The sequence below is a fragment of the Maniola hyperantus genome, chromosome 2, assembly GCF_902806685.2.
Source record: "Maniola hyperantus chromosome 2, iAphHyp1.2, whole genome shotgun sequence".
Lineage (NCBI taxonomy): Eukaryota > Metazoa > Arthropoda > Insecta > Lepidoptera > Nymphalidae > Maniola > Maniola hyperantus.
In genome coordinates, this window is record NC_048537.1 from 2,642,088 (window position 1) to 2,667,608 (window position 25,521).

Consider the following 25,521-nt stretch of genomic DNA (forward strand, 5'->3'; position numbering starts at 1 on the left):
GTACACAATATCTTAACTAAACTAAATTAACAGGTCTAAATCTAGTGCTATCCTTTTCCGCAAGCAACATTATGAAAGGGATAGCAATAGATTTAGATGCCATTTTAGTTTAGTTTAGAGATTGTGTACAACGGAATTAGCCACATTGTGTACAAGAAAATCTACCCCCTTGTTATGATATAGTTATTTAGTAGGTACCTAGGTCACAAAATATGGATATAATATTATGGTGGATATTCCATACAGAGGTCATGGTACAGAGGAGAGGAGTGATCCAAACTGACCTACGTATAGTACGGGACAGATCGAGATGGCAATTGGGGTGGGGTGGGGACGCTCCGCACAGCCCACGCGCTAACCCGGTGGGTGACGTGCGATTGTGCGGATCATCTCCACCCCGATTGCCATCTCAACCTGTCGTGAATCATAGCTAGGGCCCTTTGTTGAGGGCGCGTCGGACTATCTTTATACTGTGCAACTTACATTATGTAATAAGAATATTGTTTACGTTTAAATAAATTGTATTTGGAAAAAATCCCCGTATTTGTTTTAATTCCCAGTAATTATTTGCCTAATTCAAATCTATCAGTTGCTATGATTTATTGAGCTATGTATAATAACGTACCTACTTATTATTGCGCTACGTAGCTACATAATATGGTATGAATATCGTTTTTATGCAGCAGCGGGCAGGAAATAGTCTCTTTTCGGTCGATCTATACTTTGTGACTTTGGGTTTCAGTTTCTAACTTCTCCCGGATCGTATCTGTATTTCATAAGCCACGGAATAAGTACCTACAGATAGTTTTTGTCTATGGTTAGGTTTCATTTTTCGGACAGAATTGGACTCGAAATGGAGTGTCAAACGTGTCCTTAAATCATAATAAATACAAATTCTAATTTTCTTTAATTTCAATGCCCGCAGCAGCTTAATATTTTGTTCTACACACAATTTCGAGTATGTTGATTTCGCGTTATCTTCTGTTTGACCTAAATTTCCGACGAAAACATGGAAGAGGTAGGTGTTTAGGTTACTATATTTTGTTGTGTCACAATACTTTGCAACAATGCATGCTTGATATGCAATCTTTTTCACTTGCAGGAGCTTAGCGATAATGAGTTGGAAGGACGAATGTATGCTATGATACATTATGTTGACGAAACACAGGCAAACGTTAGCTTAGATCAGAAGGATGTAAAAATCGTCGACAATGTACAACATAGTGGCTTACGACGTTACTGGCACAATAACATCGAACAGAATACACCTTATCAAAAGATCAACACTCCCAAAGAGCCAGTAAAAGCTCCTGAAACTAAGAATGTGTTGGACACCAGTCTGCATAAGAGAGATGAAAGTGTGTCGTCATCTCCAGATTTATCAATTTTCCAGCAGCCAGTACCGAATAATATCAGAAAAACCGTAGCGATCCTTGAAAATGAAGACTTAAATCGTGTTTTTGAGCTTGAATCGAGCGATGAGGATGAAGTAATCGAAGTGGCTTTGCCTCCAAAACCGACAATCACTATCGAGAGCTCGGACGAAGACACAGTTGCTATATCAATCGGCTCAGCTGAAAAAAAGGCTATTGAAAAACATCAAGAGAGTAAAACTGGTAATAGAGAAGTAACATCTAGTCCTGTACCGTCAGTCCTTTCATCTGTTTCTGACGAGTTCATCCGCGGGGACTGCATAGCGCTTAACATATCTTCAAAACATGCCAACAACCAGAGCTTTGACTTTAGTTTGCACGGTGCTGACCTCCTCGGTCAGACACCTACACGGAAGAAGAAAAAAAAACGTAACAAAGACACATCTACTCCTAACACAACAACTGAAAATTCTACACCAATACCTGTAGATGAATGCTTTGCAACACCAAAAAGTAAAGCCAAGAATAAAAAGCAAAAGACTAAATCGTACCGTGTATCAGAAAAAAGCATACCCGATCCAGATGTTTATGATTCAGATAGCAATCAATCTACCAATGAGGGTCAAAAGAACCCCAACCCCTTCTCAGTCCCAGATAAGAGTTCACCTGTCACAGATGTGCATGAATCCGATCAATCAAAACAAGTAGAAGTTATCAAAGATACATCTATAGATGTCAGCATTAACCAGGAAGCTGAGAACAATAGTACTTCAACTGAGAGTTCTATTACTACCACTCCGAAGACAACGAAAAAGAACACTGACACTTTAATCACAACAAACAACACTTTAAACAAAAGTGTCATTGACTTGACTAAACCTGAGGAAAATAATATTACAATAGACGAAAATATTGTTATGGGAAACGTTAGCGGCTTCTTAGAAGTGGACAGCTACGATGAAAATATCCCAATACAAGATTTCCCAATGTGTGGATCAACAAAAATCCCTGCTATATTGAATGAAGACCTTGACTTTGACAATTTGAAAGGTAATAATAGAGTTTGTAAGAGACGGCGGTATTCTCTTACGACTCTTAGAGCAGAGATGGAGAAGTTTTACAATGAGAGTTGGGGAGGTGAAGATTTTAACCATCGAGAGATACAGAAAAATATGTCAAGTAAGTCTTTATTTTGTTGTAAATTAATTTGTTGCAATGCGACTGTATGTTGATTGAACTATGTGAGAAATATTCACGTAAGTCCTAACTATAACTACAAAGTTTCAACTCCAGCAGATAAATGCTATGCAAATATTGCTATCACACAGATATATAATAAAACATTAAGTTATACATAATGCCAGCGACTTTGCCTGTATGGATTAAGGTTTTTAAAAATCCCATGGGAACTTTGATTTTCTGAAATAAAGAGTAGTCTATGTCAGTCTCGGGGATGCAAGCTATCTCTGTACTCTAATTACTTCCCATCTTATAAAAGCGAAAGTGTGTTTGTTTGCCCTTCAATCACGACATAATTTTTAGCAAGTGAAATGAAAGCTTTTTTATATTTAAAAAGCCTTAAAAACATTTTTTAATGCCCTCGACTTTCATGTAGACTACACAAATTTGAAACGCCTATTTTACCCCCCTAAGGGATGAATTTACAAACTTTTTTCTTAGCAAATGTTTACTATCTATCTGCATGCCAAATTTTAGCCCGATCTGTCCTGCAGTTTGATCTGTGCATTGATAGATCCCTCAGTCAGTCAGTCAGTTTTTTCTTTTATATAATTATATAGATTTCAATGTCACCAAGATGTTTTGTTTTTATTCTAGGAGACAAGAGTCTGTGGGTCATTGATCCAAAAGACAGGATGTCCCCATTAACAAAAAGGAAAATTACGTAAGTTCCTTATGTATTATTGAATTTTTTTTATCTGTGCTTATATCTTCTTTTCTTCTCTATAGCTCTTTGTACTGCGGTTTTGTAAAGCTCACGTCTTAAAATCCTGATTATGAAATCAAAATATGTCACTCATTGACATTCTTTATTCACTGTACATCTTTAATATGAAAAAAAATACATTATAGCCATACCTCAGTTGCTGTCGCTATGTGCCAAGCCAAATCTTCATTTTAATTTACAGAAGATGCAATTACTGCAATCGTGTTGGGCATCGCGACGACATGTGTAGATTAAAACCGCCTGTGTGCTTTATGTGTGGATCAATAGGTCACTACGAACCGCGATGTCCGAGGAAAATCTGTGTAAATGTAAGTACATAAAATCATAATATTACTTAGGTGTTACGCCGATTTATCTGCCCAGTAATCTTATTTTTGAATGGCGCGAAAATATCTCAGCTACTCACGCGCGTCCGCCCGCTGTTGTTGTTAGTTGCTGCCTACGCGCCATGTATTGAACGCGTGAATTATGAGTGAGATAGTACGAGTGTCTGTTGTTCTTCTGTTCAAAATCTTAACGTCAAGCAGTATGGTCTATAAAAATTCATTCATTAGTTTTAGTCGGTTTAAGGTTGCGCTGTTCTCGCGCAAACGAATTTTGTAGTAAAAGTGGTAGTACTGTTTAGAAATGTAGATTGTATCCAATCTTTGAGTTAAATTAAAGCGATGGATGTGTAGTCGTCGAAAATACAATTTTTGAGTAGTCCCATATTCTTTTTCAATAATGTTAAAATGATGGACTTCAGACACTATATTAAATTAGATATAGTTTTATATTAAATTAAGTTTGTCTATGTTTTTTTCATTAAATTGGTAAGAAAAAGATGCGAATACTATAAAATTTATTTCCGATCACGATCAGTACCAATATATTTCTATTATTCGTGTGAACTCTACAATCGCGTCGTTTTTTTAGACTTTTAGAGAGTCGGCTTTTTGAATTTTATCTCGTTCGTTTCAGTGTGGATCACCAAACGGTCTGTACTCTAATATATGCCGAAATTGCTCCAACTGGGGCACCATGCGATGCGCTGAGTGTGGACAAAAAGGACACCCCTCGAGTCACTGCCCAGACCTGTGGCGTCGGTATCACAACACCGTAAGTTTTGTTTATTAGTTCTCGATTTATCTAGCATAATTAATTTTTGATTTAAAACTTTTTTAAAATAGCGACCAAATGATCAGGCAGGTCACTTGATGTTAAGTGATTATTGCCACCCATGAATATTTGCAGCACCAGAGGGACCGCCATTGCGTTGTCGGCCTTCAAGGAATTTGTTGACCTGCTCCTTGAAATAGCTCCCTGTTGAAATTTAGTTAGAACACCGCCGAAGGGAATTTGTTCTACAGTTTACATGTGCGTGGAAAAAAAGATCTGTGCTTACGGTGACGTGTGGGACAACACGCAAAGGAAGTCTCTGCGGATTATTTCAATCGAGATTACAAATTGTATGATTATTCAAGTTTATACTATCTAGTTTGTATAAACTAGTTTCTAGATTTGTGTCTGTGAAATATACTATTAATAACAGTTGTGGTCGTCAATGTACCTTTTGTTTGTTCGCAGATCAACTTGGACATGCCTCTGGAGGAGAATCATCAGTCGAAAAAACACTTTCAAATATACTGCAGTGGATGCACTCGCCGCGGTCACTTAATCCACAACTGCCGAGTTACTCTGCCCTTCTCAGGCCTACCAATCAATTCACCCTTCGTTGCAGTATATAGACCTGTGTATTCACCAATATGCAACAACGACTTTTCTCCAAACACTCCGAATCAGGGCAACAAACAGTACAACAGAGTAGTCCCGAAAGATTCTAACCTCTCTTCTGAATCAACAACACGAAATGATCAACTCAAACGGCAATCCAAATCGCCTGTAAATCATGATACACACCTAAATAAAAAGAAAAACTTTGGTACCTCTGACAATACAGAAATACGCCAAAGAACTAACAGCCCGATAAATAACAATAATAGCCTACAAAAAAAGAATACACAAAACAAAGAACAACCTGCTATAACCAATAAAGATGCGACAGAACCTAAGAAAAATGCAAAAACAGCACCAGCGGAAGAAAATCAAGTAACAGATAAAGCTCTAGATTTTATCCCGATAACATCTGAAAATCATGATAAACAAGGACAAATCATTCAAGATAATGAAGTGTCAGATACCAGCGATGTCGTCACTTCAGCGAGAATTTACATCCCTAAAGAAATCGTAGAGAAGCTAAAGACAGAAGAGGGTGACATGTGGATGAAAGAAGCTACCAAAAAGAACAATGTCACCCTTGAAAGTGACATCATAACTTTTTATGTAAGCATCAAAGGAACTGTCGGAAATCAGGAAGCTTTTCAAACAGAACTCCGAGATTGGATTTCAGCAAAGCAAAATAAAGAACGAGCTGTATCCGAAAGTGAAGCTGATGTTACACAAGAATCAATCACTGAACAATCTGTGATGAGCAATGGCATACCTAAGAATAGGAACAACGTCTTACAGAAACTGAACGGAGCTTTTGAAACTCTTAAAACCAATTTGGGAGATCCTAAAGCTCTATACAGGGAGTTACTATATCTACAAAATCGACATGAACACCTCTTAAAGATCAATGTTTTAAGCCCCCAAAAACTGTCAAACAGTAGAAGTAACATTAACGGCATGCTGAGAAAACTCAACATGGTACTGATCGGGCAAGCAGGCCTTGCAGGTGGCTCGAGGCATTTGAGAGAATTGCATCTCCTTCATGAGAAGCTCACCAACTTCAGACACAAAAACATATCACCAACTCTGCGTGAGGAAATCGGTCAACATTACAATTGCATCTTCACTGCTATACAGAGAGATGATTATGTGGAACTACTCAATAAATATTACTACTCCAGACCAACACCCGCGTTGAAAAAGAGACACAACAATAAAAAATTTAAAAGTCCTACTGTCACTCAAAATAATATTAACATCCAACATTTACAACCTAATGTAAATAATGCAAATTATGATAATAATCGTCAGCAGAATACTGCTTTAGCGATACCTCTTATGGTAAACGCCAAACAAAAGCTAATGTTTTATCACAGAAGACTGCTGAGCACCAAACCTAGAGATATGGTTCTGAAGAAGACCAAAACCGAACTTATAAATAAAATTAACTCGCAAATTACATCTTTTGAGAAGAAAAGTCATGCGAGTAAAAAGAATTTTAAGAGAATGAAAAAAGTACAGGAACAGGTTCAATTGTTCTTGTCTAATATATATAATGTTTGAATCGATGGATCGTCTTGCTATTTGCGATATATGTTCGCCTCATGTGGAAAGAGTTGCCACCATGTTTCAACCCATTTTGAGATGGATTTTATTTATGTAATGGCGATTTTTTCTTGTTAGGTGTAAGCGCACTTTAAAGGTGCATATGGAAATAAACTTCTTAGCGTAAAGTGCAACAAACGTCTTATTTTTTGAGTCCTTTTTGTGATACCATTTCCCTAATATGAAATAGGAAAGAAATTTTACCCTTGAAGAAAGCAACGTGCGTAGAGCTACAAGATGGTTATTTTATGCACTCGTTAAATGCTACCATCTTTTATTCATTAAAAAAACTACTGTTTCTAAAACAGCATGCTATGCAGGATCAACCTAAAAAGCTAGCTCATAGAAATAGTAAGTATAGTACGCGACACGACAGGTCGAGATGGCAATCGGGGTATGAGGCGGGGGGACGCCCCGCATATTACCCTCGCTATCCCCCACTGGATTAGTCGACCTGTCGGTTACTATACTAGTATAATATTATTTCCTACATCCATGCGGAAGCTGCAAAAATGACCGCGACAGGTCGGGGTATGATGCGGGGGCTCGCACACCCGCGTTCGCCTGCACCGGGGTCCTTCCATGCCAAAGCGTTGAAACCATGAAACTTTGAAATTGCCGCGAATACATAAACTCAAACAACAAGAACCCAGGTTGTTGTGGTTGATGTATGTTATTGGTCTGTGTTGATAACGTTGTCAGTTCTCAAAGTCTATGGTCTATGTTCTATGTCATCAATGTGGTCATCAATCATTAAATTGATTTTATTTTGATCAATTTTAAAACATTTTATATTTATCATTTAATTTAGTTTCACACTCGAAAAAGCACATAAGCAACGTAAAGTGCGATTAACTCACAGATCTGTATACATAGAAATTAAGTTAAAAGTGTATTAACTGAGATAACAATGGTTGATTTTAGTATGGGTTTTGTTAAAAACATGTCTGGATTATTGGTGTTGTTTTTGTTTTTCACTGGTATTTCAGCAAGACGGGTAAGTTAGAGACAACTAAATTTTCTATATATTTTTGCGTTTTTGTACTACTTATTACTATAGACCTGAGACTGACTAAAACGAAGATAGATCCATAATCACACATTGCACAAAGTTTTATATTACTTATTAGCGAAATTAAACTGTACTGTGTGTCTTTTCTCAAGCAGTATCCTGACGAAGACTTCTATCCCGGCAATTACTACAATCAACAGCAAGAAAGGGTCAGTGCAGCCTTGGAAAAATTAGAGACAGGTTGTTATTGTATTATACTTATAATCCGCGACAGGTCGAGATGGTAGCCGGGTAGGGAACGCCTCGCACACCCGCATAGCCCCGCGCTAACCCGGTGCGGGCGAGCGCGGGCGGGGCGCCCACCGACCTCATGCCGCGATTGCATTATTTCACAAAGTTTATTTTATTTTGTTCTAGCTATTTAGCTAACATGACTCCAATATCTCGTTTAATTTATGACACAAACACTTGCTACGTTGATGGTGCTATGTCAGAGACTTTCCAGCCATGCAAGTGCCAACAATAACTGTACAAAGATCCTATGATGTGCAAACACAAAGAAAACAAAATATTTATTTATATAAAACTAGATGATGCCTGTGACTTCGTCCACTTGAATTAGGTCTTTAAAACCCTGTGGGAACTCTTTGATTTTCTGGAATAAAAAGTAGCCTATGTCGTTCCCCAGGTTGCAACTATCTCTGTACCAAATTTTGTTAAAATCGGTTGAACGGATAGGCTGTGAAAAGCTAGCAGACAGACATACACATAATATAATATTATACACATATAATATTAATCATGGATTACTGATACTATACTATTATTGTTACTACTTTCACACACCTTATTCAAAATAAAATAAGTGCCTGTTAAGCCATTAGTCCTAGTTTTTACCAAAATCTGATAATAGTTAGTAATTATGATAATCATCTCAACCCATCGTCAGCCCACTACTGGGAACAGATCTCCTCTCAGAACGAGAAGCCAGGGTTTATTCACACTGGCCAAGTGTTTGAGAACATTATGGAGAACTCAGGCATGCTGTTATCATCTGGGTGACAATTACCATAAAATCTGGGTGTATTAATTAAAAGAGAATAGGCATCTTATAGGCAAATGCGTCACATCTTAGGCCACATCGTCACTTTCCATTAAGTGTGATTGTGTGTGTCTATAGGATAAAAAAAATATAGCTACAGTGTTATTACCATAATCACCTCTGATCGGTCGACACTTGCTATTGGCTAAAATGCATTGTTGCACTAAGACTACCACAAATTCAGCCAGAGATTGTGGCAATGAATAATGATTGATGCAGTTTTTCTGTAATCAACTAGATCATGATAATTAATAGTTTTTGACATTCATAATATTAATGGGACATTTCATTTTGGAATTGGATTTTTATCTGTGTTGGTTTTGAGATAGATAGTTAATTCTTTGAGTAGTTAAAAGCACATTAGGATATATATTTCTTTACTAGCTCGCGACTTTGTCTGCGTGGACTACACAAATTTCAAACCCCTATTTTATGCTGTTAGGGGTTGAATTTTCGAAAATCCTTTCTTAAGGGATGTCTACATCATAATAGCTATCTGCATATCAAATTCCAGCCCAATCCGTCCAGTAGTTTGAGCTGTGCGTTGGTAGATCAGTCAGTTTCCCTTTTACATATTTAGATATCAAATAATTAATTGAATTTAACGAAACCTAGGTTTATCTAAGTAGTAAGTACTATTGTTGGCATGCTAATGTTGATTTTTTTTACAGCGGATTCTCCGCAATATGTGTCAAACTGGCCAAATATCACAATGAAGCTGGGCCAAGTGTCTGCAGTGGATATAGATAAGGCTGGCCACACGCTGGTGCTGCACCGCGGCGCAAACGCGTGGGACGCCACCACGTTCTCTATGCGCAATATCTACCAGTTCATAGGCGATCCACCGATAGCCGCGCCCACTGTGCTAGTGTTCAACGAGACGGGTGAACTAGTGGACATGTGGGGGCAAAATCTGTGAGTGTGATTATAGTATGCGTGTCACTGGTAGCTCCACGGGATATGAACACTACTGCTGTCATGTAAAATGTACATCGTGTGTACATGTACAAATGTAGGTATATATGCTACGGACGGTGGAAATGTATATACAGGGTGTAACTAGAACGCTTACAAAAACTTAGCGTTATTGTTATACTACCTAATCACAATCCAATACCAATAACCATTTGCCTCCTCCAATCTGAATTAGAGGCAATTAGTTTGTCATGGCAAGAGGCAAACGCAAAATCTACTGACAGAAAATATAAGAAATCTGTTGTTAAGGCCATAATGCTCCCAAAACAAAGAACAAATCATTAGTTACGAGTATATTCTTTGTTTCAGCTTCCACATGCCGCATGGCATCACGGCGGATAAAGAAGGCAACCTGTGGGTGACGGACGTCGCCCTGCATCAGGTGTTCAAGTTTACGCCTCAATCTAGGACACAACCCGCCCTCGTGCTGGGCGAAAAGTGAGCTGTTTCTTTTTTTCGTTAGGTGTTGAAGTCGGTTTTTTATAATATTTAGTGGCCCCATGTATTAAAATATGCTATACCTGCTATATTACACTGATCGCGAGCAATTTACTCTTATCCGCTGAGGAGTTACATTATTTATCTTCGAATATGTTCATCAGATCTTCACCAAATTTATATGGGACCACCTTGGAAGTATTTATACCCTTTCAAACAAAAAAAGAATTTTCAAAATCGGTCCAGGCATCTTTGAGTAATCAGGGACTCAACTCGTCAGAATCTTTTTTTAATGTAACATACATTAAAAAAAGAAGATTCTGACGAGTTGAGAACCTCCTCCTTTTTTGAAGTTGGTTAAAAATGGTTGAAATGACTGTTTAAGGCGATTCACTTGGCCACAGCTCTACCACTAACATTTCACCAATTATATTATACTAGCTTATGCTCGCGACTTCGTCCGCGTGGACTAACCTTTCAAACCCCTATTTCAACCCCTTAGGGGTTGAATTTTCAAAAATCCTTTCTTAGCGGATGCTTACATCATAATAGCTATCTGCATGCCAAATTTCAGCCCAATCCGTCCAGTATTTTGAGCTGTGCGTTGATAGATCAGTCAGTCAGTCACCTTTTCCTTTTATATTTTTAGATTTGTAGAGATTCTAAAAGTAGGTATGATAAACCATCAGGTTCGTGCCTGGAGACGATGACTACCACTTCTGCAAGCCGGCCGCGGTGGCCGTTCTGTCTTCGGGCGACTTCTTCGTCGCGGATGGCTACTGCAACTCGCGCGTCATCAAGTTCGCGCGCGACGGCTCCAAGATACTGCAGTGGGGGAAACGTGAGTATCAATACTGTAACACTTACTTTAACACACACACACACACACACACACACGTGCACGCATACACACACACACACTTACGGTCGTACACTGTAGTGTACTCTTGTACGAATTGCGGCCGTGAATTTGAGATCGAGACTCTTATAATGTGATTTCTGCGCGGCAAAATATAATGTACGCTCGCATTTTTTTTAATCGTAGTTTTCTGTCTAATAAATATGTAGTTAAATCGAAATTAAAGTCGAACTAGAGTAACCGACATAGCTGAAGTGGCAATGGGCAGGGCACATAGTTCGTAAAACCGATAGACGTTGGGGTCTCAAGGTGCTGGAATGGCGACCTCGCACCGGAAGACGCAATGTTGGAAGACCCCCCACTAGGTGGACGGACGACATCAGACGAGTTGCAGGGAGGAAGTCCCTACAAGAGACCTATGTCTAGCAGTGGACAGTCTATCGGATGATTATTATTATTATTTTTAATAGACTAAGCAGCTTTCGCTGATGTGTCTATATCAGAAGTGCTTTGAGTTTTCCAAATGTTTGATGATGATGATGATGATTGTTTACACAGTTGATTATCAGTTGAACGACCAAATCATTCTACTCAGATCGACCAGTGGAAACGCTCTCGCACCTTCTTTTAGGATTCCTTAGTAAAACAAAGAACCCTTATAGTTTCGTCCAGTCCGAGCGTCATATCCATTTTATTATGCATAGGTTTCGGCGACTCGCCGTTTGTGTTCAGCGTACCGCACGCGCTCGCTCTGGCAGAGGACCGCAACGAGCTGTGCGTGGCCAACCGCGAGCGCGGCCGCGTCGAGTGCTTCCACGCGGACTCGGGCGCGTACACAACCTCCTTCCACAACTGGCTCGTTGGGCCCAAGATATACAGCGTTGCCTACGCGCCCCTTGAAGGTGAGACACCCGGCACTACCAACTTATCTGACCCGAACTGACCGACCGACTTTTGAGACCTCCCTGGCACAGTGGTTACCGCTGTGGTCTTATTAGAGAGAGGTACCGAGTACGATTCCCGGCAGGGGAGAATTTTATAATTTCTAAGTTTTCTCTGGTCTAGTCTGGTGGGAGGCTTTGGCCGTTGCTAGTTACCACCCTATCTACCGGCAAAGCCGTGCCACCAAACGATTTAGCGTTCCACCAGGTACGAGGTAAAGTTATCTGTCTGTTTCGCTCGCACTTACCTACGACCTATAAGTGCGAGCGAAACAGACAGAACACTCGACGACTCAGTTTAAAATGCGTCGACTATTGTTGTTAATATTGATATACATTCACATATAATAGAATAACCATTTATTTAAGACTAGCTTATGCTCGCGACTACGTCCGCGTGGACTACACAAATTTCAAACCCCTATTTCACCCCCTTAGGGGTTGAATTTTCAAACATCCTTTCTTAGCGGATGCCTACGTCATAATAGCTATCTGCATGCCAAATTTCAGCCCGATACGTCCAGTAGTTTGAGCTGTGCGTTGATAGATCAGTCAGTCAGTCAGTCAGTCACCTTTTCCTTTTATATGTTTAGATTTATACTTACGGGAAACTACCATTTTAGGTGGCCGTCTGTACATAGTGAACGGACCTACACTACCAGACGTTCCTTCTCGAGGCTATATCATAGACTACACCAGCGGCCGCCTCATACAAACCTTCGCGCCTACCGACGGCTTCCACAGCCCGCACGACATAGCGGTGAAGCCTGACGGGAGCGCGATATATGTCGCGGAGTTGGACCCACGGAGAGTGACCAAGTTCGTCGACGACACCGTGAGAAACGACACGAGAGAGCAAACGACCAATGTGACTCACGCCAAGCCCACTGCGACTGTCGGTAAGTAGGTTTGTATGCTTTTTTGTTTTGTTTTATTTTTGTTACATTGCACAGATTGTGAGTAGAGTGGCCAAGTTTAATGTATAGAGTGGCCAAGTTTGTCGACGGCACTTAGAAACTACACGACAGAAAAAACCATCAATGTGGCGCACGCCAAGCCCACGGTAAGTAGTAGATTTATATGACTTTCGTTTTTTTTGTTTTATCATTATAATGTAGCGTAGTTAGATATGTATTAGAGTGGCCAAGCTTGACGAAGTTCGCACTTACCGACGGCTTTCACAGCCCGCACTTTATAGCGGTGAAGTTTGACGGGAGCGCGATATGTCGCGGAGTTGGACCCACGGAGAGTGACCAAGTTCGTCGACGACACAGTGAGAAACGGCACGAGAGAGCAAACGACCAATGTGACTCACGCCAAGCCCACTGCGACTGTCGGTAAGTAGGTTTGTATGCTTTTTGTTTTGTTTTATTTTTGTTACATTGCACAGGTCCTGAATAGAGTGGCCAAGTTTAACGTATTGAGTGGCCAAGGTTAACGTATAGAGTGGCCAAGTTTAACGTATAGAGTGGTCAAGTTTGTCAACGACATTGTGAGAAAGGACACGAGAGAACAAACGGCCAATGTGACTCGCGCTAAGCTAGGGTTTCGTTTTTTCCAGAGATTTTTCCGTTCACAGGAAACGAGAATAAAATTTTTGGTACCCCGGGAAATCCCGGGAACTGGGACATTTTGAAGATTGGTTAGTTTTGCTATTTTCATGTACCGAAAGTCCAATCACGTTATGTTATTCGATGAAATTAGCGATTTATTTGTCTCAAAAGTTGTTGAAGTTGTTCGTTGGTGGTATGTGACTGGTACAAAGACTCAGCTGGTTTTGAAGTGAACACTGCCGCCACCTACAAGCCAATTTAATAGTATATCTGTGGCTATAAGTATGACGTGGCGTTCGATCATATACCTATAATTTTTGATACTACAATCAATTTGGAGACACAAAAAAAATCAGTATTCATTTTCACATTCAGTCTCCAATGACGGTTATTTTTTTAAATTTCAATATTCTTCTTTGTGATCGACAGAAGGCCACGGGCTGCTGACTCTCGGAGCGGGTGAAGGCGTGGGCATATCAGGGGTTTTGGGTGATGTGGGGGGCTCGTGGACCATGTGGGGCGGAGCCTTGGGGGGCGCACTAGCGGCCGCGGGCGCCACTCTGCTGGTGGCGTTGTGTCGCGCGCGGAACACGGGTAAGCCGCGCCGCGGGACTCCACTCTTACACTAGCCACCGCACTACTCACACTCGACACAAGTTCCGCTACAGGTCTATCATCATCATCATCATGATCAACCCATCGCCGGCTCACTACAGAGCACGGGTCTCCGGGAAGTCTATCAAGACTTCACACACATTTGATAACATTATGGAGAACTCTCAGGTATGCAGGTTTCCTCACGATGTTTTCCTTCACCGGTAAAGCAAGTGATATTTAATTAATTAAAACGCACATAACTCCGAAAAGTTAGAGGTGCGTGCCCCTTGTGACCTCCGATTAGAAGGCGGACGTCCCACTAGGCAATCACAGCTTTTTACAGGTCTATAACTGTTGCTAATAAACGAATCTGAAATGGTTGCTCTAATCACTCACACACACATTATAGGTAGTAGTTATTCAACTAAGTATGTGAGTGACATGGAATGATTAATGCCGCTTTACTTCTTTACTAGCTGATGTCCGCGACTTCGTACGCGTGGATTTAGGCTTTTAAAAATCCTCTAAAAACGCCCTGATTTTACGGTAGTGATTAGCACTAGTTATATCTACACATATCAGGGGTATTAGGTGATGTGGGGGGCGCGCAGACAATGTGGGGCAGTGCCTTAAAGAGCCTCAATAGCTCAACCGGTATAGGAGTGGACTGAAAACCGAAAGGTCGACGGTTCAAATCCCGCCCGTTGCACTATTGTCGTACCTACTCCTAGCACAAGCCTACTGACGCTTAATTGGAGAGGAAAGGGGAATATTAGTCATTTAATATGGCTAATATTCTTTATAAAAAAAAAAAAAATGTGTGTAGGGTTGATGGCATTTGATACAGAGATAGCTTGCGTCCCGGGGAAGGACATAGGCGACTTTTAATCCCGGAAAATCAGTGTTCCCACGAGATTTTAAAAAACCTAAATCCACGCGGACGAAGTCGCGGGCTTCATCTAGTTTAAATTAGTATGGATTCTGTGGAATAGACCTATGTCCAAACTACTTGTATGTTCTTCCAATTAAAAACTTACTGCCGCACTCAGAGTCGCTTAATTGTTACTTAAGGCATGAATTAGTATAGATAAGGAATGCCTTAAGTAACGATTAAGCGACTCTGAGTGCGGCTGTTAGTCCCCGTTTGTCTATGTGATAAAAACCGCCATTAGGTAAATCATACTTAATTTAAAAACCTATTAGAATGTGATGTAGATTAATTTCTTATATCTAATCTAACTTAACTATGACTTAAATTATAACAAAATATACGAATAAGTGCATTAAGATATAATAATAATATTATTAATGGACGTATATCAATAGTACAACTATTTAATTTAGTGCAGGTTGCAGTAAATATTACAAATCGAGCGTTAGAAAGAGATAATATGCAGCCTAGGCTTCGTAGAGCGTTGTCTCTTTCGTTGAGACTCGTCCGTACAAAATGAGAACTCACTCGCCATTTTAACTCTTTTTGAACTGTCATCTCAAGAGTGTACGGTTCACCTTAAGCAATAGAATCGTGCTTTTGACATGACAGTTGACATAAAGTTAAAATGGCGAGTGAGAACTTAAAATTTATGCATTACATTACAAGTAGATATGATACGAGTGACAGAGACGACGCTTTACGAAGCTGCCTATTATCTCTTTCTTAAAGCTCGATGTAATATTTAGTATCTGGTACTGTGAAGAGTATTTATATAGGTGTTAAATAGGATTTGTAGTTTATATTAATTTTTATGCATAAAGGCGGCTACACACGAACACTTTTTCACTGACAGTCAAAACTGTAGGTAAGTGAAAAGTTTGTAGCATGACAACTGTCAGTTTTGGACTGTCAGTTTAACTTTAAACTGATAAAATATTATTTTTATATTTTTTATTCTGGCTGTCTGTTATAACTGCTCAGTCAATACCACTGAACTAATAATTCTAAGTCAATCAAAATTTAGGAATTAGGTACTTCAATTTTAAGAAGTGCACTTTTTGCAGTATTTGGTGCATGATAAAAAAATAAGAGAACTGAAATTATGATTTGAGAGATTTAAATTATTAAAAATAAATATGTAGATAATAATTTTAGTTTGTTTAAATTTTACGAAAAGATTTACATAATACCCATGTTCCTAAAATCAAAATCTCATGTCTCATGACACATACTTACAGCATAGGAAAAAAAACTGAGTTTGTGTTTGTTATTTTCTTTTATTTTTGTTAATTCTTGGACAAGTCACAAGGTCATCACAATGTTTTAGTCTCATTTTGATAGCTGTGAAAAAATAGCAAATTGTTTTTAACATATATTTTTTTATTCAATATATTTTATTATTGCGTATTTCTATTTTTTTCTTAACTGACTTAAAAGCTAAACAAAAATCTTTTCGCTCAAACGCGTCAGTGGCGAATTATAGGGCCTTGTTACCGCGAAGTTACAATGAAACATGATAAAAGTGAAAAACCTAATTCCAGAATGTCTAAAGCGCCTGGCAATCGCGTCGCTTACGCGTTTCGCCGAGATCCCTGCGATTTGATTATTTTTTATGTCAGCTAAGGAAAACAAAAGTACAATATTTTTATTTCATATTAATTCTGTTACTGTTTTGTGCTGTAAGTTATTCTTGTTTATTGTTTGTCAATTAATAATGGTAGGTATCTATTTTGTTGCACATAAAACTTATACTAAATTGACAGTCCTTTTCACACCTACTCTTCTTTGTAGATAAGTAGACAATGATTTTTAGTTCTTAATAGTTTTATTTTATTTTAATTTTTATTTTTATTTATTCGGATCAACAAACAGTAGCACGCAGTGCTTGGATAAAAAACAGTAATAATATAACATAGTTTTGTGTGCAATTTTATTGTTCTGTACTATTTATTAGTTAATTTTAGTTTCGCTTATATGTATCTTCCTACAACAATGTTAACTTTTAATGTACAAGATAAAAGTATTGTTGAAATTGAATTATATATTTATTCGAAGCTGCTTCTGTTGTTTTTATTTTTTGCACTTTTTCACTTTGTATTGTTTTATTGAGCACATTATTTGGTTTTTTAATGTAATCTGCTTTATTAGCGAAATTTTTCTTATTATTACTTACCTACGTTTTCTGATTTCTTTTTTATTGAAATGAAATAAGAGTCAGGGTCTATAAAGAAAATAAAAAATTCAAAAAAAAAACTGACTTTAATAACCACAACCACTAAAAAGTCAAAAATAACTTAATTTATTAGGTACCGAGCATATTATTTATCCAAGAGTTAATGTAGTTCTTTAATAATATTTTTTGGAGTTGGTAAGAGCAATTTGAAATCTAAAAACTCTTCAAAAATCAAGCGTTGTCTGAATTTATTTATCTTAATTAATATCTTGGCAATTGCTAACAATTTTAGACAGGCGCTTGGATATAGAGAGTTTAATTTTAAAATTATTCTTAAACCGTTTACTGCATCTGGTTATGTTTTAATATGTTTAAGTACATTCCTACGATAGTCATTTCACATTCAGATAGTTAGTCATTTGCTCAGATTTAGAATACACCCGCCATTCTGATTCTGCGGCTCACTTACTTTTTATAGTAACTGTGGTTTTAAAATAGTACAAAGCATGGCCATTTGTACACATACGTCAGCCTGATGTACACGGTCTATCTATCCATGCTACGCAATTACAATTATTACCTATTTACAATAGTCGCATATGTGTGCACGTTTGTTGCAAGTTTGACGACCTCCCTGGCGCAGTAGTGAGCGCTGTGGTCTTAATAGTGGGAGGTCCCGGGTTCGATTCCTGGCAGGGGTTTGGAATTTTATAATTTCTAAATTTCTGGTCTGGTCTGGTGGGAGGCTTCGGCCGTGGCTAGTTACCACCCTACCGGCAAAGCCGTGCCGCCAAGCGATTTAGCGTTCCGGTACGATGCCGTGTAGAAACCAAAGGGGTATGGGTTTAATAAAAACTGCCATACCCCTTCCAGGTTAGCCCGCTATCATCTTAGACTGCATCATCACTTACCACCAGGTGAGATTGCAGTCAAAGGCTAACTTGTATCTGAATTAAAAACAAAAGTATATTGGCGTCGTTGCGCTCCCGCATCCCGTGTTCATGACGCACAGGTGTAGCCCTAGTTAAGAGATTGTCTACAACGCCAGGTCGCAAGTCGGTGACGCGGCGCCGCTGGGAGTACGGGCACGGCGAGTTCAAGCTGCGGCGGCTGCTGGAGCGGCGCCGCTTCACGCGCGTGCGCTCCGACGACTCGGAGGACGAGCCCGCGCCCATGCTGCCGCCGCCCACCGCCTGATGACACTAACCACTCGTTGCAACCACCGATGCTAGCGGCACAGTTCAGCAATCATACACAATCTCTCTCTCTCCGGTCGTTCCTTCATTGCTGAAGATCGTGGTCCTGGCAAACTGCCCTCGAATGGCTTATCTGTTTCCATCGGCTTCTGTCGGTGGCCATTTTTACAATGTGATGAAATCCACACCTGCTGGACTCCTTTAGCTGGTCGGACCACCTAGTTGGTGAGCGGCCTCTCGGTCTTTTGCCCTCAGTGTTGCCCGTCACTATAAGCTTTTCTAAGCTGTCGTCCCCCCGCCGTATGATGTGGCCGAAATATGAGAGTAATCGTTGGTAACATATGGAGGAGAGTCGAGCAGTGATCCCGAGTTGTGAAAGGATAGACACGTTTGTGCGCTTGGCAGTCCACGGTATCATACACAATAGGCCTAAACAAATTACGGCGAGAACGGCCACAACACTGCGATGCGAAATCGCATTGCAAAAATGATGCTGCATCGTAATCATCGCTTATGGCATCGTACGATAAAACTGACCATCAATTTCTAGTGAGCCATGGACCGCACTACACGTATCCAACTTCTACTTGCGAAGTCGCATCAAGAAAAACAGCACAGAATGGCACACAGGTGTGGACACCGACTGAACGGAAATACGTCGTCGCATCGCAAGTTTGTACGGTGCGGCACCGCATCGGAAAGCATTGTGCGACGTCGTAGATTTTTACGATCCAACGTCGCATCGCAGTGTTGTGGTCTCAGCCTAGGTCGGATCCAGATATTTAAATTAGATTGCTAAACTGTGCCCAGTGCGAACCTGAAGGGAAAATAAAATGGTACCTACCTAACTTAGCTCAATTATTTTGTTTGATTATAAGGTGCCTACTTACTTGCCTATTTGTTAATAATAAGTTATACTATACTTTAATTTTTCAAGTAATATAATAATAATAAGGTACATACCTCTGCCTCCTTATATTTGTTATTTGCCACGGATCTGTTTAAGGTGAGATAAATTATAAAATACACCGATCAGTTCATATTTTACATGATTTTATTTTTCAGATCAATAATTTATTTAAATATTAACAAATCACAATAAAATAATATGGACGTGTACAATGATCAACTTATCTCTACAAAAGAAATCTTATATAGCTAGCTAGAAAACTACAATTTTCTTCCCACTATTATGTGGTTACGCGGCGATATCTTCGGATCGAACACTGGATAAATCGCGCAGGATATACCTGGAAAAGTTAAATATTAAATACTAAGCTAGTATTTATTCCCGCGACTTCGTCCGCGTGGACTATACACATTTCAATCAAATCAAATTTAAGTCGTACAATTTCATATTTTTTTCACTACGTGTGCTGGTGGTATCGAGGGACTCGCCATCGAAATTAGTTTACGAAAACTGTGTAAACTCGTACTACGGGTTCTATTCTTATAAGTCAGTATTTTCTTGTCTTTAAGTGCCAAAGATTTGATTAATTCGTTTATTAATGTATTATTGTGTTTTAGTTTAAGCTTCTGGGTAAATTGATGATTGTTGTACAATTGTACATAAGACGCGACGTGTGTAAATTAATGTAAATGTAATTCTATTTCGTGTATTTTTCTTCTAATAAATGTCTATTTCAAACAACAGATTTTTTTGCTTTATATACCAATACTTTTATACAATAAATATTTTAATTACGTTATTTATTTATTTTACTTTAATGGGAACACTACCGAAGGGAGTTGGTTTCACAGTGTGCATGGGCGTGGAAAAAGATCTGGCACAACAACATGCGGGCGGTCGAACTTCACCAGGCACAACAGGCGGTCGAACTGCACCAGGCACAACAGGCGGTCGAACTGCACCAGGCACAACAGGCGGTCGAACTACTTACACCAGGCAAAAAAGGCGGTCGAACTACACCAGGCAAACCAGGCGGTCGAACTGCACCAGGCACCCGGGTGGTGCAGTTCCTGAGGGCGACATTGCAAAACAGTGAAATAGTAAAATCTCATACTAACCCTACTGTCAAAGTACGTACCATTCTCCAACATATAGAGTACGCGATCCAAAAGTATGACCGTCTCAACCAATGGTGCTAGAGCGAGCCGCAAGGTGTAGAGGATCACGACTCGCTTCCAATGCACCAAGTCCTGCTCCACTGCTGCATGCTGCAAAGGCTTCATTGATATTCGGTTGAGAGCAGCGTCACAGTAACTGCAATTATCCATACTAATATAATATTATAAATGCGAAAGTGTCTGTCTGCTAGCTTTTCACAGCCCAACAGTTTAACCAATTTTGATGAAATTTGGTACAGAGTTGGCTTACATCCCGGGGAAGGACATAGGATACTTTTTATCCCGGAAAATTGAAGAGTTCCCACGGGATTTTTGAAAAACCTAAATCCACGTTGACGAATTCGCGGGCATCATCTAGTTAATAATAATCTTTACTTCAGATATTACATCCATTTTGTTAGTAATAAAATTAAAATTAATTGCTTATGACTAGGTATTAAGTAGGCTGTTTTATGCACAATTTTATTTGTCTAGTAATCTACCACCCATGAGACACTGGGTTGGTTTGCACATGCACTCTCAGCATGTTCAAACCAACCCAGTGTCTCATAAATGGATTATCTAGTTTTTCAGATAAGGTTTTCAGAATACCGTTGGAACTACCTCGGATTCTGGTCATCACTGAAGCTGTTCTTTTTCTCATTATTGACATCCTGATTTTTCCATTCAAAAAAAATTATCAAAGCATTGTTTTCTTAACAAAAAATACTTGACCATTAAAATATACTGTAGCACAACCAAGGTTTCAATTTTATTTTATTTGCTGTCATACATTCGCTATAGAGGCGCGCGCAAGCACTATGGACTGCTAGATATTAAAGCCTGTTTTTAAGGGCTTCTTAATAGCCAATAGCTACTCTATCGCATTATTCGATTAAATTATCGAATCAGTACCCTTACTATAAATGCGAAAGTGTGTTTGTTTGTTGGTTTGTCCTTCAATCACGTCGCAACAGAGCAACGGATTGATGTGATTTTTTGCATGGGTGTAGTCGAAAGACCTGGAGAGTGACAAAGGCTACTTTTTATCCCGGAAAACCAAAGAGTTCCCACGGGATTGTTATAAACCTAAATCCACGTAGACGAAGTCGCGGGCGTCAGCTAGTAAAACATATTTTCTTTTTTAATTCCAAAATTGTCTTACCTATTAAAAGTCATATTGTTGGTGTGTTTCACGCTTCTAATTGGCATATGCTTCAACGATGGATCTAGTTGCACCAGTAATTTTTCGAGAGCTGCTCTGTAGGCGTGGACCTGAAATAAAACAAAACTATATTGTGTAAGGAAAATATATTTTTTTAAGGAATATTAGTTTTTATAATTTATGAGCTAAAGCTATGACACTTAACAAATAATAGCTATTTTTTTTAAATAGCTGATAAATAATAAAATACTCATGTGTATAAACTTGTGTGCACCTTCAGATCCTTATATTCTCCTCTACACAGCCTCTCACAGTAAGTGTCTATCGCGTGGCAGGCGATCTCTCGACTTGTATATGATAAACCACTGTCTATTCCTTTCACATACTGGCTCATAGGATAACCACATGGCTCAGTGTTGCATGACAACTTCATGAAGCAACATCCCACTATACATATAAACTTCACCTTGAAAAATAAAAACAAATTAGTATATAGCTTATAGAGTATAAGTCCCGCAAATTGCTATTACGCTGGAACCATGTCTCATTAACATCGAATAAAAATCATTTTGACGTCAGCCGAAATAAAATATACCATCAGCTCGAAACTTCAGTCTAGTGGTGACGTCACTAAAATGGCGGCCACGCGTATTAGTAATTTGCGGGACTTATAACAACAATTTAGTTTAAGAGATCTTTGTATAGCCAAATAAGGACCAATAACACGAACACCTCTAGTAAGAGTGTTTTAGTTTTCGAAAACGAAATTCGATATCGAGTTATCTCATACGAGGTCAATGACCTTATATGAGATACCACACGCTACGTTCTTGCGCCGCCGCGGCCGCCTAAATCCAGCGGCTCCCTGCGACTCGTCTGATGTCGTCCGTCCACCTAGTGGGGGGTCTTCAAACGCTGCGTCTTCCGGTGCGAGGTCGCCATTCCAGCACCTTGGGAACCCCAACGTCTATCGGTTTTACGAACTATGTGCCCTGCCCATTGCCACTTCAGCTTCGCAACCCTAACGCTTCGGTTACTCTGGTTCTCCTACAGATCTCCTCATTTCTGATTTGATTTGATCAATAGAGAAACTCCAAGCATAGCTCTCTTCTTCGCCCGCTGAGGTACTAAGAGTATAGAGAGTAGTGAAATAAAAAATTACCTTATCACAATCAACAAAATGTTTGATCAACAATGGACCCAAATCTCCACATGGATGCAAACCAATCAGACCATAGTTGGTCACACTAGTTGATAAAGATAGTTCTTGTAGTTGATCTATAGATGACAGAGTTACATTACAATGTACAGGTCTACGTAGGTTAGACATTTGCTCCTCTGTGAGGTATTTTTTGGCTGTGTATTCTAATTCTGAGTCAAGATTCCTGGGGAAAAAAAAATACCTTTAAAGACAAATCTTAGGCTGCCTTCAAATTAAAAGAAACTGTATGTGCAAAGTATAGTTGGCAAAAAACGTTAGTAGTAGGTACCTATAGTAGTCCAATCTGAATATGGGGCATATAATTGCATATATTACCCTTGTGTATTAAATCCTAGTCTATTGACCTATAAATTGACCATAGAAAAGAGCAACCAGAGTTTCTTGCTGGTTTTTTGGTTAGGAAAGGCATTCTGAACCAGTGATAGATACATTTGACGATTCAAAAGTACTTGTAAAAGTTTAATTGAATAAAAAAGGTTTTTATTAATTTTATTTATATATATGCAAATCACCATGTTGGAACTTCAGATTGGGCTAATTGTTTGGGCCAACTATAATTGAAAGAAGAAAATAAACAAACTATAACTATAAACGAATAAGCCAACTATAATTGAAAGAAGATAATAAAAGAAAAAGAAAATAAACTTTAATTGTTTTATAAATAATATCTGTCCCGCACGCGCCGCGGTTGTGACTAACAGTCAGTCAGTCACAACCGCGGCGCGTGCGCGAACTGACTCCCTTGAAAAAGGACCCCGGATGGGTTCGAAACTAGTCGGGCTAACGTAGACTAAACACGTGAGTATAGCCGGGACAGATATTATTTATTTGTTTTATTCTTAAAAATAAAATGAAAACAACTAACTGAATAGGTGACATAAAAAAATTAAGTAAAAATAATATTGAAAATAATAAAACGTCAAATATATACATACCAAATATACAGACCTAGCTTCCACAGTCAACTGAGTCTGCATTTCTATACCCACTGAATGCAAGCTATACTTATATGATAATATCCTGATCAGGTGTCCCAAGCCAGAGCCAAAGTCTACCACAGCCTCGCAATTACTTAGCTTCGCATTTAAATTGACAAAATCAGCCATCATACTAATCTCATGTCTTTTTTTTAACTTGACATGCTTGAGAAATAGGTTTTTGAGTTTCGGATGGCTGCAGCTATATTTTTCTACAACCTGATTATTTCGTACACAGTTGTAGCCTTGTCTCGGTATACTTAAACTACTAATAGTCTTGAAAAGTGCTAATAGTGAGAGGGGTAGTAGGTGTTTAGTTTTGTTTCCGGAGAGTATGTCCCCCAATTCTTTTGGGTCTACATTTTCTAAGCTCTTTTGCCATGATGCTGGTAGTTTCTCCCAGTGGTTATCCACATAGAAATCCTAAAAACAACCAATGTTATGTTAGAAGCTATATTAGGTAGAATGGAACTCCATGGACACATACAAAGCAATTTTCTTCCTCATTTCTAATTTGAACTACTACAATAATTATTAATGTAACACCCTTCGTGTCAGTTTTCCTCTCCATTTTAAAAAATTCCAACATGATCAAAATGCCATGATCACATTAAGGAGAATCAACGCACTCTTAACTTTTTAATGAATAAATTAATACTATAAAAAGACGTAATAAAAAGACATGTAAAACTGACCAAAACATAAAGATCCAGAAGCCATTCATAAGTTTTTATAACCTCTAAACACTTATCTACAGCAGATTTAACAGTTTCCACTTGAGAATGCATTGCTAGTAGTTTAATTTTATATTTTTTAAGATTACATAAAGGTAAAAGGTTATTTTATAAATCACGCAAATATTTTCATATTTTCATCTTCTGTGGCATAATAAACGAGAAACCAAGAAAGATATTGGTTTTATTTAACTGAAAGAATTCCACTTAACAAATATAATTATTAATGACATAATAACAAAGTATGACAGTTGACTCATTTGGTATCTTGAAAAGAACCAGATACACGATACAAAAAATAGGTTAGCTACGTCTCTGTTTATCACATTAGTAACTTTATCTGTGCTCTCTTTTTAGTGCGAATGAGAAAGCAAACGTTCCTGCATCTAACTTTATTACTCTATGTACGACTATTACCGTGAAAACCAAAGAGTTACAATAACTAGGTACGTTTTACTCGAAACAAAAGTAATTTTGGTCCTTACCATTCATCTAAGGTCCTTACCTATATTTTTAAAGGTGAAAGGGTGAACCCGCCGTGAACCGTACTTTTGACATGAAAGCTGACCCATTGAGTTAAATGGTTAAAACATAGAAGGGTTAAAACCATTTAAAACGGAGTTAAAATCTTAAAATGGCGTGTAAGGACACAGCACTACAGCGAAAATAGCTGTCAATTTTATTTGAAAAACGCACAGGAAAAACGTTTTTCAATGGTTTTTGCTTTTTTTTGGCAAAAAGGCTAGGACCCAGAGCCATAAAGCCAGTATATGTTTCGTTTCGATCGGTGCATAGATTATCTACTATATGATCGGTGTTTCGGCGGCACGCGCGCTTTACGAAATTTGGAACACCTGGAACTTTTATTTCTGGTCGGTGATCTGGAACTCATCGCCACATTAAATTAATTTAATATAATAAT

General features: G+C 38.8%; 2 protein-coding genes across 2 annotated transcripts; one reads left to right on the forward strand and one right to left on the reverse strand.

Annotated features, from left to right (window-relative positions):
* Positions 1-829: 829 nt before the first annotated feature.
* LOC117991461 (uncharacterized) lies at positions 830-19,513 on the forward strand. Its single transcript, XM_069504894.1, has 16 exons — positions 830-1,018; positions 1,103-2,552; positions 3,210-3,276; positions 3,524-3,647; positions 4,300-4,437; positions 4,906-6,606; positions 6,963-7,048; positions 7,546-7,651; positions 7,822-7,906; positions 9,440-9,683; positions 10,053-10,181; positions 10,871-11,022; positions 11,745-11,942; positions 12,605-12,880; positions 13,964-14,128; positions 18,287-19,513. The coding sequence occupies exons 1-16, from the start codon at positions 1,010-1,012 to the stop codon at positions 18,433-18,435; spliced, it is 5,079 nt and encodes a 1,692-aa protein (XP_069360995.1). The 5' UTR covers positions 830-1,009; the 3' UTR covers positions 18,436-19,513.
* On the reverse strand, positions 19,457-24,775 carry LOC117991471 (methyltransferase-like protein 25B). Its single transcript, XM_034979071.2, has 7 exons — positions 24,561-24,775; positions 23,837-24,288; positions 22,829-23,051; positions 21,941-22,132; positions 21,667-21,776; positions 20,483-20,658; positions 19,457-19,684 (listed from the first exon to the last, which is right to left on the reverse strand). The coding sequence occupies exons 1-7, from the start codon at positions 24,651-24,653 to the stop codon at positions 19,605-19,607; spliced, it is 1,326 nt and encodes a 441-aa protein (XP_034834962.1). The 5' UTR covers positions 24,654-24,775; the 3' UTR covers positions 19,457-19,604.
* Between the last annotated feature and the right edge of the window lie 746 nt (positions 24,776-25,521).

What these genes read in the sequence shown, in the direction of transcription:
- LOC117991461 (XM_069504894.1), top strand. An exon ending in GCCCTCGTGCTGGGCGAAAA is followed by an intron (nt 10,182 to 10,870) that starts GTGAGCTGTTTC and finishes ATAAACCATCAG; the next exon opens with GTTCGTGCCTGGAGACGATG. An exon ending in CAAGCCCACTGCGACTGTCG is followed by an intron (nt 12,881 to 13,963) that starts GTAAGTAGGTTT and finishes TGTGATCGACAG; the next exon opens with AAGGCCACGGGCTGCTGACT.
- LOC117991471 (XM_034979071.2), bottom strand. Translation starts at nt 24,653, where the DNA reads ATGCATTCTCAAGTGGAAACTGTTAAATCTGCTGTAGATAAGTGTTTA. An exon ending in TTCTGGATCTTTATGTTTTG is followed by an intron (nt 24,289 to 24,560) that starts GTCAGTTTTACA and finishes GGTTGTTTTTAG; the next exon opens with GATTTCTATGTGGATAACCA. An exon ending in ACTCTATATGTTGGAGAATG is followed by an intron (nt 19,685 to 20,482) that starts GTACGTACTTTG and finishes TAACTTTTCCAG; the next exon opens with GTATATCCTGCGCGATTTAT.